This window comes from Aegilops tauschii, chromosome 7 (assembly GCF_002575655.3).
Source record: "Aegilops tauschii subsp. strangulata cultivar AL8/78 chromosome 7, Aet v6.0, whole genome shotgun sequence".
Lineage (NCBI taxonomy): Eukaryota > Viridiplantae > Streptophyta > Magnoliopsida > Poales > Poaceae > Aegilops > Aegilops tauschii.
This window is the reverse complement of record NC_053041.3, coordinates 27282604-27296736: the sequence shown is the minus strand read 5'-3', so window position 1 is coordinate 27296736 and position 14133 is coordinate 27282604. Positions and strand designations below refer to the sequence as shown.

Genomic DNA, 14133 nt, shown 5'->3' with positions numbered 1-14133 from the left:
GCCTCTATCCTTGTCTCTGTGTAGAGCAACAAATTTCAGTCATATAATGGCAACTGAGAGAATAAGAATTCGCGTACTGCTTTTGCACCTTTGAACCTGTTTGTCAGGCTACTCCGTGGTTTCATTCTGGTTAATGGAACCGGGTTTAAAAGAAAAGAATCTGCAGTCATAAAGTTGCTAGTTGTGGTACATTGTGTGTGAGAAATTCAGAAAGTTCAGTTAAAAACTTGCAAGTTGCAAGTTACATGCCACCTGCTTTTAATGAATTTCAAAGAATCAAGGAATCACTTATTTGCTAGCTGGGACAACACTTAATTTGGCAGTGAAAACCTATTGCCACTAAAGACTGTTCTTTAGGCTGTTACTACACAAAGGTTGTCATTTTGAATCTTCGTGGTACTTTGCACAATAGAATAAAATAAAGCCGATTTCTCATCTTTAAAAGGTCCGAACAAACATTCGCTATTTACATCGATCTCCACTTGCTCACAATTCCAATTTTCCCAGGGACGGCCGCCGCAGATGACAAAGATGCTTAGTTGTACACTGGGCAGCCCTTGACAACTATACCTTTAGCAGTGGGGCAAGAAGCCAGGGGACATCCATCCAAGTCATTTCCCCACCAGTTCAAACTGATGTTCTCCAAGCCCAGGCACAAGTAAATCAAAACTGCCATGAACGCCAGACCAGCATCTAGTGCACCCGAGAGCAGGTAATTGTGCCGCTCCCACCAGTCACGTCGATACCTATAAACCACATAACCTGACAGAAACCCAATCAGTATCCATGTGGTGTAGTTAACCGCTGTGGCGGGCGGCATCTGGAAGATGGAACCGAGCATCACGGGCATGTTGATGAGTAAGATCCAGTTCTGGCCTGGGAACGCCCTGTGCGCCAACCATACGAGGAGTGGGGCGACAGCTCCCCCCAAGAAGAACCAGTTCACCGCCGCGTAAGTTCCCAGGTCCCCGAATATTCTGCGCGGGCCAATAAGACCCCATATGACCGACGCATCATAGAACACATGATCACCGGGGCAGGTCCAAGGGCTGCCCGCCGAGAGGAGCTCAATGTCGCAGATGTTGGGGATTGTGTCCATCAACCACCATGCTGTCCCAAGGTACACGAACGCCGCGATCGTTGTTCCGACCACCTGCCATGTTCCAAAATGTTGCTCCTTAATGCCTTCTGTGCACTTATGCAGTGGAAATGTTAAATATGCTATGATGGCCAAATAGAGCTTACCTGAGCCATAAACATGGTCCTTGGGGGAATCTTCATGTAGTGCCCCAACTTAAAATCTTGCAGAAACATCAGAGCTTGGTGCATGCTGATATAGCCGTATACCTTGAAGCACATATTCGCAACGGGTCGTCCGGGATACAGGTATCCAATGATGTACTCTGTGATGATGTTCAGTCCTGGGGTCTGCATACGATGGAAGAATGTCAATTGTGGATCTAGCTCTCCAGATCTGTATAGCATGCCGTGGAAGTTGATAGAATCCTTACCTGGTTTGTTGTCGCTGTGATAATTCCGATTGGGAGGGTGAAGAAAAAGGCAATGCCGCATGCAAGTAACACACCCCACCAGGGCAGCTGGAGCTGCTCTATGTAGTATTCACAAGCGAATACAGTGACGGCAATGTTAACGACAAGGATGCAGATGAACCACCACTCAGGGACCTGCTTATATCTCCTCATTAGCTTGGTATGTATGTCCACACTTTTCCCTTGAAAAGCTGATCTGCTTAGCTGCAAAATTTCCCTGCACACAAGCATTTCGATTCTTAATTAGTTGCCGCAACCATGTGATTGTGCACAACAAACTGACAGGATTTTACCTTCCGTGAAACAGGAGGACATGAACAATTGTCGCGGTAAGTGACGCGAAACCGATACCATATGTGACAGCAAAGAGAGTGCTGAGGTACAGTGGACCGTTTTTCTCATATGCCTCTGTATCGAGATGGAAATTATCGTCCACGATAGCTGAGATGTTGTACTTCTGCCCGGCAGAGGTGAAGAGACCGGAAGAGAAGATGGGGAAGGTCTGCGCCTTATAGAAATCAAACCAATACCCAATAGGCACGATGATGTACATAACGACGAAGAAGCCTGCAGCAACATTCGCAGTGGCGAACCAGGGGCTGACGAGAGGGCTCCCGAGGTAGCTGGAGATCGATGCCCAGTCGAGACCGATTGCGCCGACGCCGAGCCCGTGGAGGCCTGAGCCGAGCTGCTGGGCGAACACGGAGTTGGGGAACACCCAGCAGATCCAGGAGAGTGAGGTGAGCATCTGGAACAGGTAGCCCGGGAAGGCATAGTATGCGAAGCTGCAGGCGAACGCCACCAGGAAGAACTGGTTGCGCGTGAATCCCCCTTTTCGCCGCCTTTCATCCTCATGGAGCGCCCTGGTGGGAATATGCATTGAAAGCGTGAGTTCTCACTTGTCAGGGAAAATTGCTTAAGCATTTTCAGTAGTATATATTGTTCAAACCATTGATTTCTCTGATGCTCAAGCAAATAAATGTTTTTGTTCTAATCTTATTCTGTCTGTCTTAATTAACTCACTGCATTTCCCTAGGATGGCCACCGGATTTCGCTTTACTTTTTCCATGTTGCTTCAGTGAAAGGAAGGCATGAGCCTGAGCCATTGAGTAGTCGTTGTCAGAACCACGAACCTTATGCTATATATTACTATCAAGTGTTGCAAACTAAAAAAATGACATTGACTAAAAATGAGGATGGCCTCTATGGCCCCAACAACTCACAGGGGATCAGACGTTAATTTAATCCTCGATCGGAGTTTTTTTCTCTCTCTTAATCAGGAGTTGTTTAGAATCTTTTTAGGCTGTTGCAATCATCTCATTTTCTTGGATGTAATTAAGCAAGGCCAGCCTGACGTGTCATGACCCACACGAGGTGTCTACTTCTCCGCATCAACAATAGCTTATGCCAATTTGCTCAAAATTCAAATCTCCAGCATCTGAGAGAGGGAGAGAGGTGTCATTTTCTTGGAAGCATATGGTAGATTGGTAGCATACATTGCTTACACCCATCAAACACCAGCAAGGCATCAAATGTACATGCTTTTTAAAAGAAAAAGAATTCGTGATCAAATTGTTCGTTTCGAGTTTGAAGTCTTGTGTAGTTCATCATCTTGAGTTCTTGACCGGACAATTAAATTTGGCCATGTAATAATGCAATGAAAAGTTGCAAAAAGGAAGTTGCTTACCGGAGAGGGGAAGTGACAAATGTACCTGAAGAGGGAGACCTGCACGAGGTTGGACGGCCACCACATGGCCGCCGGCTCCACGAGGTACCGCCGGAAAATCCCCGCCCACCCGAACCCGAGCACCTGCGTGGTGAGCACCACGAGGAGAGAGACCAAGAAGGTGAGGTTCTTGCCGTAGAAAACGCGGACGGCGGTGACCACGTGGATGGCGTACACGGTGCCGGCGCCAGCGTTGGCGAAGATGGTGATGAGCACGTGCTCTTTCACGTTGAACGGCCCCGGGTTGAGGGTGAACTCCCAGCGCGAGCCGCGGAAGAAGGCCCGCTCCGGCAGCGCCGCGGCCATGAGGCGGCCGAGTGGCACGACGGCGATCTGAGCGGAGATGGCGGTGATGGTGAGCGGCTCCTTGCGGTACCAGAAGAACTGGTTGAGGAAGGAGAGCACGACGCAGGACGCCATGCCCAGCACCCACATCCGGAAGGTGAGGACTGGAGTGTCCGGGTCGTCGCCCACGGGCACCGTCAGCGCCACCTGCTCGATCGGCGAGTTCTCCGACGATTCGCCATGGCCGTCGTCGTGGTGCTCCGGCGAGCTCCGTGACGTTGACGGCCGGTTCGCTGCGCCATGAGAAGAGCAGAGGAGAAATGGTGAGCTGGCGGAGCAGAGGTGCGTGCACGGACGGAGCTAAGCAGAGAGGAAGCAGCTTACGGAGGAGTGGGGCGGTGATCTGGTCGCCATGGTCTTCTTCTTCTTGGTGGGAGTGGGACTGGGAGGAGGACGCCATGGTTATGTGTCTCAAGCTGGCTGGCCCTTCGTGGGCCTCTCTACTGCTTCAGCTGTCGTCTCTGCATCGTACGAAGGTTTGGACTTTGGAACGTCGAGATCTAGGAAACATCCATCGGCAGCCACGTTCCCGGCCAGGTTCAGCGGGCATCCATAGGAGCGTACCAACGTGGTCTGGATCGACGCGTGCGTCCGTTTCTCAACGAATAGTTAATGTTCGACTACGACTTGGGTATCAGCCAGTACGACTCTACCAACACCATATTTTCAACGTACCAATTGGGCCGTTGGATCGCCATCCAACAGCCACGACCGCGCCACACTGGACCTCTCTTTCTTCTTCCTCCCGCCGAAGCGTCGACCCCGCCCCCATCCGTCTGACTACACCCCCACGGCCAGCACGCCGCCTTGCCGCCTCACCCTCCCCTCAACCTCCCCCTAACGTTGCTGCTTGTCGCCACTGCAACCACCCCTGTAAGCCCAGCTGATCTGCAGCAGCGCTGACCGACACCCGCAAAGCGCCACCTCCCCCTCCATCCTCCTTGACCCGCACCCGTCAACCTGCTTCCTCGCCTTAGCCTGGACACCACAGCTTGCTGCCCTCGTAGTGTTGTCCTGTCTCCAGCGAGGTCCTAGCTCGGCCTCGCCAGGGTCAACGTCGCTGAGCTCCTCATGTCACCCCCACCATTGGCTTCGTCCGAATTCGACTGATGCCAACAAATAATTCAGACACATGACATTTAGCAAAACCCCAAAAAATAACTAGAGATTGGCATGTTGTGCCGAGCAGGAAAGAAAGTTCTAGACATTTTTATTATGTTCTCCAAACAGCAATATCCAAGATTCCACCGTAGATTTTGACCCAAAAAAAGGCCACTCCAGATAATGGCTGCATCCTGCATCTGCACGGGAGCTATAAACAAACTCTCTATATCTGCTACTAATTTTACCAGCTCAATAATAAATCAAATTGAGTATAGTAATAAACTGCAATCGAACACATCAGGAGGGACGATGTTATTACAGGCATGGCCTCATTCATGAAACGAGATGCACCTTGTTGTGACTATAGTCTGGTTCTCAAGATCACTGGTGGCGCTACAGCCGGTGACCCCGTGAGGTCCGGGCTCCGCAGGTCAACCTCTACGCAGCAGCGCCTTCTGAGCAACCGGCAATGATCTTCTTTTGGGAAAATTCACCTCGGCGTCGCCGCAGGTTGCAGCTATAACTTGCCAAATGCCAAAGCTCCAACAGGGAAAAGAGGGTTGGCTCCGCCTCTGCTCAAGGCAATACATAGTGTGGCAGCAATGAAGCACACAGACTCAACCAAATTATATATCCTCAACACAACTCATTTACTTATCTATGTTTCTGTACTCTTTGCTCATTTACTTATCATTTCAGTTCACGTATGTGGATTTCATTATTCAAGAATAAACATACCTTGTTGGGATGTATCTTGAAATTATATGCTTCGTCTGCAAGTCTCGGTGGTCTGTGCATCTTAATAGCAAGCACAGCATGAACGACCATTTTGATTTATAGCAGCAAGAAGAGAAGAATCGATGCCCAGGTAGTGCTACACACTCGCTTGATTTGGCATTCCTTCTGTTGCCACCTTTTTGAAGAACCGCTTTCCACATCAATTTGACTTGGAAGATCAGAGCAGAGAAGTTCATGGGCAATCCCAGATCACTTTTATGATCACAGTCTCTTCACATCTCTAGGAATTTAGATATCTACAGGTGACAGAAACAGCTGTTCTGCATCTTCCTCATTTTCTAGTCTGACAAGCTTCATGAGCATTGTGACACTGTCAAGGGTGCTGTACACCTCCACAAATCTTGGATGCGACTTATCCTCAACAAGGAACTTGTGCATCCTGCCATCTAGCTCTATGAAGCTGTACCCAGCTGATTTCTTGTGGTCTTTCTCCTTGAGTAATTTCCATACCTGGGCAACACCATCCCATTTTCCAGACGATGCGTATATGTTTGACAGGATCACCAGATTTCCTGTGTTTTGTGGCTCGAGAAAGATGAGTTTGTTTACTGCTGTTTCCGCTAGTTCCACGTTTCCATGGAAGCTGCAGGCACCGAGCAATGCTCCCCAGATAACGGCGTCAGGCTCCACTGGCATGCTTACTATCATACTGTAGGCTTCATTCAGGAGACCGGCACGCCCTAGCAGATCAACCATGCAACCATAGTGCTCGATTCTTGGAGTAAGACTAAATTCAGCCTCCATGGAGTTGAAGAGTAGCCTTCCTTCATCCACCAAACCTCCATGAGTGCAAGCCAAAATGACTCCAACAAATGTGATACCATCTGGTTTGACCCCTGTCATCTGGACACAGTAAAATAAGATTCAAGTTCCAGAGTGAGAAATGACGTAATTTGCTATGTGATTCTAATGTCACCAATCACTAAATCTAGAACCAAATAATAACTTTGCAAGCAAATTGAAAGGAAGTGAAATACAATTCAAGGAAGAAATCCTCACCCTCAACTTATGGAACAAGGCAAGTGCTTCCCTCCACGAGCCATGCAAGGCAAATGCCATGATCATTGAGTTCCAAGAACAGAGATCTCGCCGACGACCGATCCCCTGAAACACCTGCCAAGCTCTCTGGATGCTGCCACACTTGGCGTACATCTCCAGCAGTGCATTGGCCACATACACATTCACCAGGTGGCCTTTGCCCCTCGCGTACTCCTCCACCTTCCTCCCCAGCTCCATGGCGCCAACAGCGGCGCACGCGGGCAGCACGCTGCTCACCGTCAGCTCATTCGGCTGCACCCCTGCCCCCTCCCACATCTCCAGGAACGCCCCCACCGCCTCCTCGTGCCGCCCGTTCTGCGCGTACCCGGACACCATGGCGGTCCACGAGACCACGTTCCGGTCCGGCATTTCCCCGAACAGCTTCTCAGCGGCGTCGAGGAGGCCGGCCCTGGCGTAGGCCGAGAGCAGCGCGTTGCACACGGCGGTGTCCCCGCGCGGCATTTCGTCGAACACCCGCCTGGCGTCGCGCAGGAGGCGGTTCCTGGCGTAGAAGGAGACGAGCGCGGAGCCGAGGAAGGGGTCGCCGGGCGCGAGGTGGCCGGACTTGAGCAGCAGGGCGTGGGCGGAGAGCGCGAAGGGCGCGGAGGAGGGGGGTGCGGCGGAGAGGAGGAAGGTGAAGGAGAGAGGGGTGAGGAGGCGGAGGCGGTGGGCGCGGGAGAAGGCGCGGAGGAGGAGCGGGCTGCGCGAGGCGGCGAGCGCCTGGAGGAGGCGGTCGTGGAGCGTGGCGGAGGGGGGCGAGGTGGCGAGGAGGAGCGCGGCGTAGCGGAGATCGCCGGCGGCGAGGACGCGGAGGAGGAGCGGCTGCAGGCGGCGCTCCCCGCGGCGGAGCAAGCGCGCGTGGAGCCGCCTCACTTCCTCCATTGAACGAACCACGCTGCGCGGGTCGTGAAAGGCCCATCCAAGTGTAAGTCGAATAAGTGAACAGGGCCCAGCGGCCTTCTCTCTCGATGTATATATACTACTCTCTTCGTTTGACTCAACTTTTTGTACTAACTTTAGTTTAATACTCCCTCCGTTTCTAAATATTTTTCTTTTTAGAGATTTCAAATGGACCACCACATACGGATGTATGTAGACATACTTTAGAGTGTAGATTCACTCATTTTGCTCAGTATGTAGTCACTTGTTGAAATCTCTAGAAAGACAAATATTTAAGAACAGAGGGAGTATAAAATAAGTCGAATGTTTCAATATGTATTTCTATTTTTTTACACATATTCACAAAATGTCAACACATGTATTTCAAGTTTCTAAACGTATATAAAAAATTTAGATGTATACAAAAAATGTACAATGTGAATGAAAAAGGGTTGACATCAAAATATGCATTTGAAACAAATGTTAATCATGTATTAGAAAAAATTAAATTGTGTATAATTTTATTTCTTTATGTATACAGAAAATTTAAAATGTGTACGAAAAGTAGATGTGTGTTGAAAAAAAAAGAAAAACCGGTGAAAGCCAAGAAAGACACAAAGAAAACCGAAGAAAAAAGAAAATGAACAAGAAAACCCAAAGGAAACCATTGAAAAAATGAAGAAAACCCAAAAAACTAAGTGAAAGCAGGAAAAACACACACGCTCAGCTACAGTATTGGGTTGGCCAAATAATGTCGCGCTGTCGGCGAGATGTATTGCGTCTCAGTATGGGCTACATATAGCTCCCCGAAGAAAATAGCCCTTAAGAGAAAACCACAACTTTCTCTCTCTCTATACCGAAAAAGCAACTTTTTTCAACTAAAAAACCACAACTTAGCGTGAAAAAGCCCACAACGCCCCAAAAAAACAAGAGCAAAAATGAGCACCCTGACAATGATTATGCATACCTAATTTCAGGCAGCATATGTGGTGCATAGATTCAAGTGGAAGGATCTATGTGCATGAATAATTTAACCGACAAGGAATAAAACTTACAAAACATATCTAATTTTTCATCAACAAGGTATAAAACTTACAAAACATATCTAAGTTTTCATGCAAGTTTATTGTATTGGGGGAGTGGCAAATGTTTTCCATCGACAAGTAACAAAACTTACAAACACAATGTGTCTCTTCGTCAACTCATTCACAATTTTGCTATTCATCTCGAGATCGCCTAGATGGACACGGCGTTTTGTCGGACAGTGCACTCCCAAGGTGTAACCTGAATTTACAAGCAAGAGCATTCTGTTAAGAGGAAACAGAACTCAAATCAGCAGCGCCCGACCAGAACTACCTATTTATCCCCATCATACATAGCACGAACGAGCATTCTCATTTTGTTTGTTCTGCAAATCATACATAGCAATGCAGGTAAACATCACAACATTTGCCAAAAAACTGTAAACAGCTACCTGGGGTAGGTTCCAGGTCATACCTTTTGGTCCAGCCCGGCGCCTCGGGATGGACCCTGTCAGGGGCCTGCTACCTCGTCGGAGAAGCCTGCCGTCGCCGGCGCTTGTTGCCCTCCGAAGCCACCAACATGCTGCCCGCACCCGGAGCCAATATTCGAGTCCGCCGGCGTAGCAGGGGCAGCATTCAGCCGCGGGAGCACCGCCAGAGGGACCGGATCTGGTTCTTCCTAGCTGTCCGCAGACTCTTCTCCCAGCGAAAACCTGCAACTTACTGCCATGGTGGCCGGCGGAATCAGCGTCATGGGGGTCTCACGCAAAATCGGGAAATCTCCACGCGGGGCAAGGTTCACTTACCCGTCATCGGCGTCCAACAAGAACTCAAGCTAGCGTCCTCCATCACCAGCCAGCCCGAGCAATCACAGCCTTCCGCGCAGCCTTGGGGATGGGGAGTAGCCGTCTGCGGCGGCGGCAGGTTTCGAGAAGCACACGTCCTCACATTTGCGACCTGGCCGGGCCACCTCGACCGGACGCGCACGCTGTTCAAGGCTCGGCCCAAAAAGTAAACGTCCTGGGCCACGGACCATCCAGACCACCGCATGGACGCCCGTCCATCCATACGTTCTGGGCCTGCAGGATGGCACTGTTTGCTGAGTGCTCCTCGCCAGCGCCTTATGCGCCACAAGAGGAAACCAGCGCCCACGCGCCTGGCTAAGTGGGCTGGCCCATGAACGAGCCGACGAGCGCGTACGACGCCTGCTTCCCCAGCTATCCCGAAGGAGTGCGCGATCCAGCCACACTTGAGTCCATTGCATGTCGCGAGGCTTTTGCCCTCGCGGAAGATTTTAATGTTCACCGCTTCATTGTTTCGTCCGATTGCAAGCAAGTCATTGGTGACATCGCAAAAGGAATTCAAGGTTCCTACGGAGCTATCATTAGTGAAATCAAAGCTAGGGCTGCACACTTTTCTTGTAATTTTATTCACGAAAGTCGTAGAGTTAATGTAGAAGCTCATAAGTTAGCAAAGTTTTCTATTTCGTTATCTTTGGGTCGTCATGTGTGGCTTGGCCAGCCTCATGACCAACGTCGTATCCCACCAATTGTGGAATTTGAGTAATAAAGTGGCTTTCCCCTAAAAAAAAAAAGCTATCCCGCTCGTTTGTTTCGTTTACTCAAAAGAAAAAAAACGAAAAAATGCTCGATCGTTTCATGGTAGACCGGTGATCCATTGACCATTGATTTTCGAGATTTTTTTTCGAAATTAAAAAAAAAGTTCATCAAACTTTAAATAAGTTCACGAATTACAAAAAAGTTCACCGATTTTGATATAAGGTTCATGAATTTAGAAAAAAAAAATTCAACAAAATTTGGAAAAAGTTCACGAAATTTAGAAAAAGTTCATTGAATTTTGAAAAAGTTCGCCTAATTTTGAAAAAAATTCATCAGTTTTTAAAAAGTTCACCGATTTTGAAAAAGTTCATCTAATTTGAAAATCGGTTTTGAAAAAAGTTAATCGAATTTGAAAAATAGTTCATCCAATTTGGAAAAAAGTTCATCAAATTTGAAAAAAGTTCAACGCATTTGACAAAATTTGATCGATGTTAAGAAAAAGTTCACGAATTTCAAAAAAAGTTCATCAAATCCAGGGAGAAGAAAAATAAAAAATAAAAAACGAAAGAGAAAACCAGAAAAAGGAAAACAGAAGAAAAAAAAAGAACAAAGTAAAAGGCGTAGAAACATGAAAATAGCACGTCCAGTTGGGGGTGGCGGGGTGGTTATGCAGCTTATTGTTAAGCAGGAGGTCTCGGGTTTGAATCAAAGTACTACCAGATTTTTTTTCGCGATTTGAAAAACAGAGGAAAAAATCTAGATGGGCCGGCCCAGCGGTGAGGTGGGGGTATGCGCCCGATTGCGAGTTGTACTGTAGCGGGCGCATAAGGCGCCAAATAGGATTTAGCCTGTTTGCTACCGTATTCTGCCCGTACTCCGGATTTTCGCTGCTCCCACGCACGCGTGTCAGCGCGATTTCTGCAAATCCCGAGACATGAGCCAACGTTAGCGATTTCGGGAGCAGCTGGACTCGAGCACCGAATCGCTGCTCCCATGTTATCCAATTTTTTTAATAATGATTTAAAGGAATCGTTTTGTCTTTCGCACCGAGACCTCAAAATTCTTGATACCCCGTGTTGCACACAGTTGTCATGTAAAAGTAAGTGTTTGTAGGAAATACTGATTCTAAAAAATCAAGGATTTTGGAAAACCACTCGTGATGATAATATTGAAAGATTGCAAATTCGCTATAGTTCTGTCAAAAGTCACCTAAAAGGAGACATTATTAGACTTTCCCATTGTGAGCCAACATGGATTACAATTAGCAACACATCCTTGTCTTGAGCTTAACCCCAGGCTCCAAGCGAACTGGCCAAACCTTGATTCCCGGCGGTACACCTTTTCCAGCTTCATTTCATTGCTTGGGAAACTGAATAACCTTTCTTTTTTTGACAAAGGGAAACTGAATACTAGATGAGTAATAATCTAATTAACCCAACGAAGCAAACATGCACACAATTTTCGAACTCAGTACATCGTTTATTTACGGCCACAGGTTTCTGGACGAATATAATTGCCTGCACACATATCCAAACAACATAATAAGACAGTGACATATAGGTTGGTTCATGTGCCTTCTCAAAAAGAATAAGAGGAATATATGCTGATCTCTTCAGCGGTGACGTAAACTTTACTCCACCAGAAACATTAAAATCTTAATAGGTCTAGTACATTTAATCATGAACTATGCGACTACTATTGGCATTCCAAAAAATAGTGCATATAGATTTGGTTTGAAGTAAAATTTTATGATGTTCGGCAAAGTTTATAGTAAATATTATCAAACTTTGCAAAAATTAACTTATGGTAAAATCTATATGCACTATATTTTAAAACAGAGAGAGTATTGACAAAATTTGGGCTAGCACTCTCAACATACACAAAAATTGCAGTAAAGTCATGCACTTGAGAGGTTTGCTTACAGGGGTCCGGAGGTTTCCTGGCGTGGAGCACAATGATTTGGAGAAACAGTAGCAGTAGCAACACAGCGATAAACCAAGGCCTGCTGCTCGTCGACATCTTCCCAGTGACAAGAACAATACAATGAGGCACTCAACAAAGGATTCGAGGAAGTGCCGATAGCTTTTCGCGGTGGTGGCTTATATAGTACTAGCTTCAGAGTCAACTTTAACACAATAGTCTGACTTTTATGGGTGAGTAGCCACATGATCCTTTGCAGAGGCACTCATGCTCTCGACACTGTAGCTCTAAAGGCGGTCATCGCTGATCTGGGCAAGTAAACCGGTTCTTTGATTTTTCTTTTCTGAAGAAGTATATATCAAGCCAAAGTATGTGGACCACTCCCCCAAACGCTAGTATGATAAAGCATCATAGAATAACAAAAAAAGAATGTCTATCTGAATTTATTTGTTTCTAGGTCCTTCTTTGTTTTGGAAACAACTCCTTGGCCTCCTACTCACATATTTTCGCATCGACACTATCAAAAATCTTGTGTGCCAACCACAAGGAGACGGCTGATATGGATGCTCTACTTGTTAAACTAGATGTTGGGTAGGTAGAACAACATCTGGTTACCCGCAAAAAAAAACATCTGGTCAAACTAAGAATTTTTTATATGAGTTGATGTGAATTTGGTTTGGAGACTGAGTAACCGAAATAGCCAGTCGCCAATGAATAAAATAAAATTCAGTTCAGGTACAACTTTCCAAAGCCTAGCGTTGAAATACGTGAGTCCGGTAGGCACAAATGTGTTCGTGAGTGTAGTTTAGATTGAGACACAGATGATTGAAATGACCAGTCGTCAACTCATTTGCAATTTTCCAAAAGTATATCCCATTGAATTGATTTATCATGACGCACCATATCATGTTGAGATTAATTTGTTATTCTGTGTGTCTGAGGTTAGTTGTGACGACTTGAACCATGTGTGATTTTCTCAAGGTGAATCAATGTGTCACACATGTAAATGTGTCTAGTAAATGCTGCTTCCCAGAAAGCACATGGGCAGAATCGGATGCTTAATTCCTGCAAACAAGAAGGAAGAGAAGCGAATACTTAGATAACAATGAAGATTGTAAATTTCAGAATCCCGTCAAAAATCAAAATGCATCCTTTGCTTTGAGCTTACTGCCAACAAACTGGCCCAGCCGTTGATTCCTGACAGTAGTGCATATTTTCAATATCATTTCGATTCTTGGGAAACAACCCAACGAAGGTTTCCAACTTCACTTAATGGTTTCCTATAGGATGAAGGAAATGGGCTTGACAAGGAATCAAAAGAAAAGAGTAAGAAAAACAATGGCATAGATCTATGTTGACCAAGCTTCCAATTTTAAAACTGTAAACAAGATTGTACGTTGATCTCCTCAGCAGTGAGGTAATGAGCTTTTTGTCTTAACTAACAGTCCTGGCGTGGCAACCTAAAACCCTACTTTATTGAATGCCTTCGCTCATGTATTTAGTACCTACTCCCTCTAGATTGGTATACAAGGTCCTCTCATATTTTGAGACGTACGATCACTCATTTAACTACCAGAAAATATGAGTTACCCGCAAAAGAAAGAAGAGTTATATCCTAAAAAATGTACCATTAGATTTGATTCTAAAAGGGTTTTCAATGGTATACTTTACGCAGAAAATAAATCTGATTTCTTGCTTAAATCAGTTTTTGTGAAATACCCAAATCTATTATAAAAGTTCATTAGAAGTATAAGGCATCCCAAACATAACAAAAAATAAATTGAGGTCCCTAACTTTGTGATGGTTTTTGCCTGGTTTTTGTTAATTAACGAGCAATTCTAGTTGTGAGTGAAAGTTTCTTCCCGAGTCTATAGCACTTGTACATGCTGATGGTGGGGTTTCGGGTGTTGGCCAAACCCATTATTGCAAGTTTGCTTTCGCTTTTTAGCCTTTTGCTGCTAGCGGTGCATTGCACTTTTGACTTTTGATTTCAGCACCAGGTTACTGTCCCGGTTGCTTATTTTGTTTTGTTTCGTTATCTCAGATAGTGGAACCTGTTCCAATATTGGATTGAATGAAAAAAGAATCCTACTTAATAATGAGATGAGACACACATTTCGCCTCCATTTCTTGGGGAAAAGTCTATGATGATTCTACCAAAGCAATACATATATCTTTGCTTTGAGCTATTT

At 46.3% G+C, this 14133-nt stretch overlaps 2 protein-coding genes across 3 annotated transcripts; both read right to left on the bottom strand.

Moving 5' to 3' along the window:
• Positions 1–414: 414 nt before the first annotated feature.
• Positions 415–4727, bottom strand: LOC109748196 (oligopeptide transporter 7). The gene is made up of 6 exons (XM_020307229.3): positions 3946–4727; positions 3263–3854; positions 1844–2413; positions 1512–1767; positions 1246–1428; positions 415–1153 (listed from the first exon to the last, which is right to left on the bottom strand). The coding sequence occupies exons 1-6, from the start codon at positions 4019–4021 to the stop codon at positions 536–538; spliced, it is 2295 nt and encodes a 764-aa protein (XP_020162818.1). The 5' UTR covers positions 4022–4727; the 3' UTR covers positions 415–535.
• A 176-nt stretch (positions 4728–4903) lies between these two features.
• On the bottom strand, positions 4904–7513 carry LOC109748197 (pentatricopeptide repeat-containing protein At5g08510). 2 transcript variants are annotated; one of them, XR_002229313.4, is made up of 3 exons: positions 6523–7510; positions 5464–6366; positions 4930–5297 (listed from the first exon to the last, which is right to left on the bottom strand). XR_002229313.4 is itself a non-coding variant. In XM_020307230.4 (2 exons), exons 1-2 carry the CDS (start codon positions 7441–7443, stop codon positions 5752–5754), a joined length of 1536 nt encoding a protein of 511 aa, XP_020162819.1. In that variant the 5' UTR covers positions 7444–7513; the 3' UTR covers positions 4904–5751. The 2 variants fall into 2 exon arrangements, 1 of the variants encoding a protein (XP_020162819.1); XM_020307230.4 differs by having other exon boundaries at positions 4904–6366; positions 6523–7513.
• Between the last annotated feature and the right edge of the window lie 6620 nt (positions 7514–14133).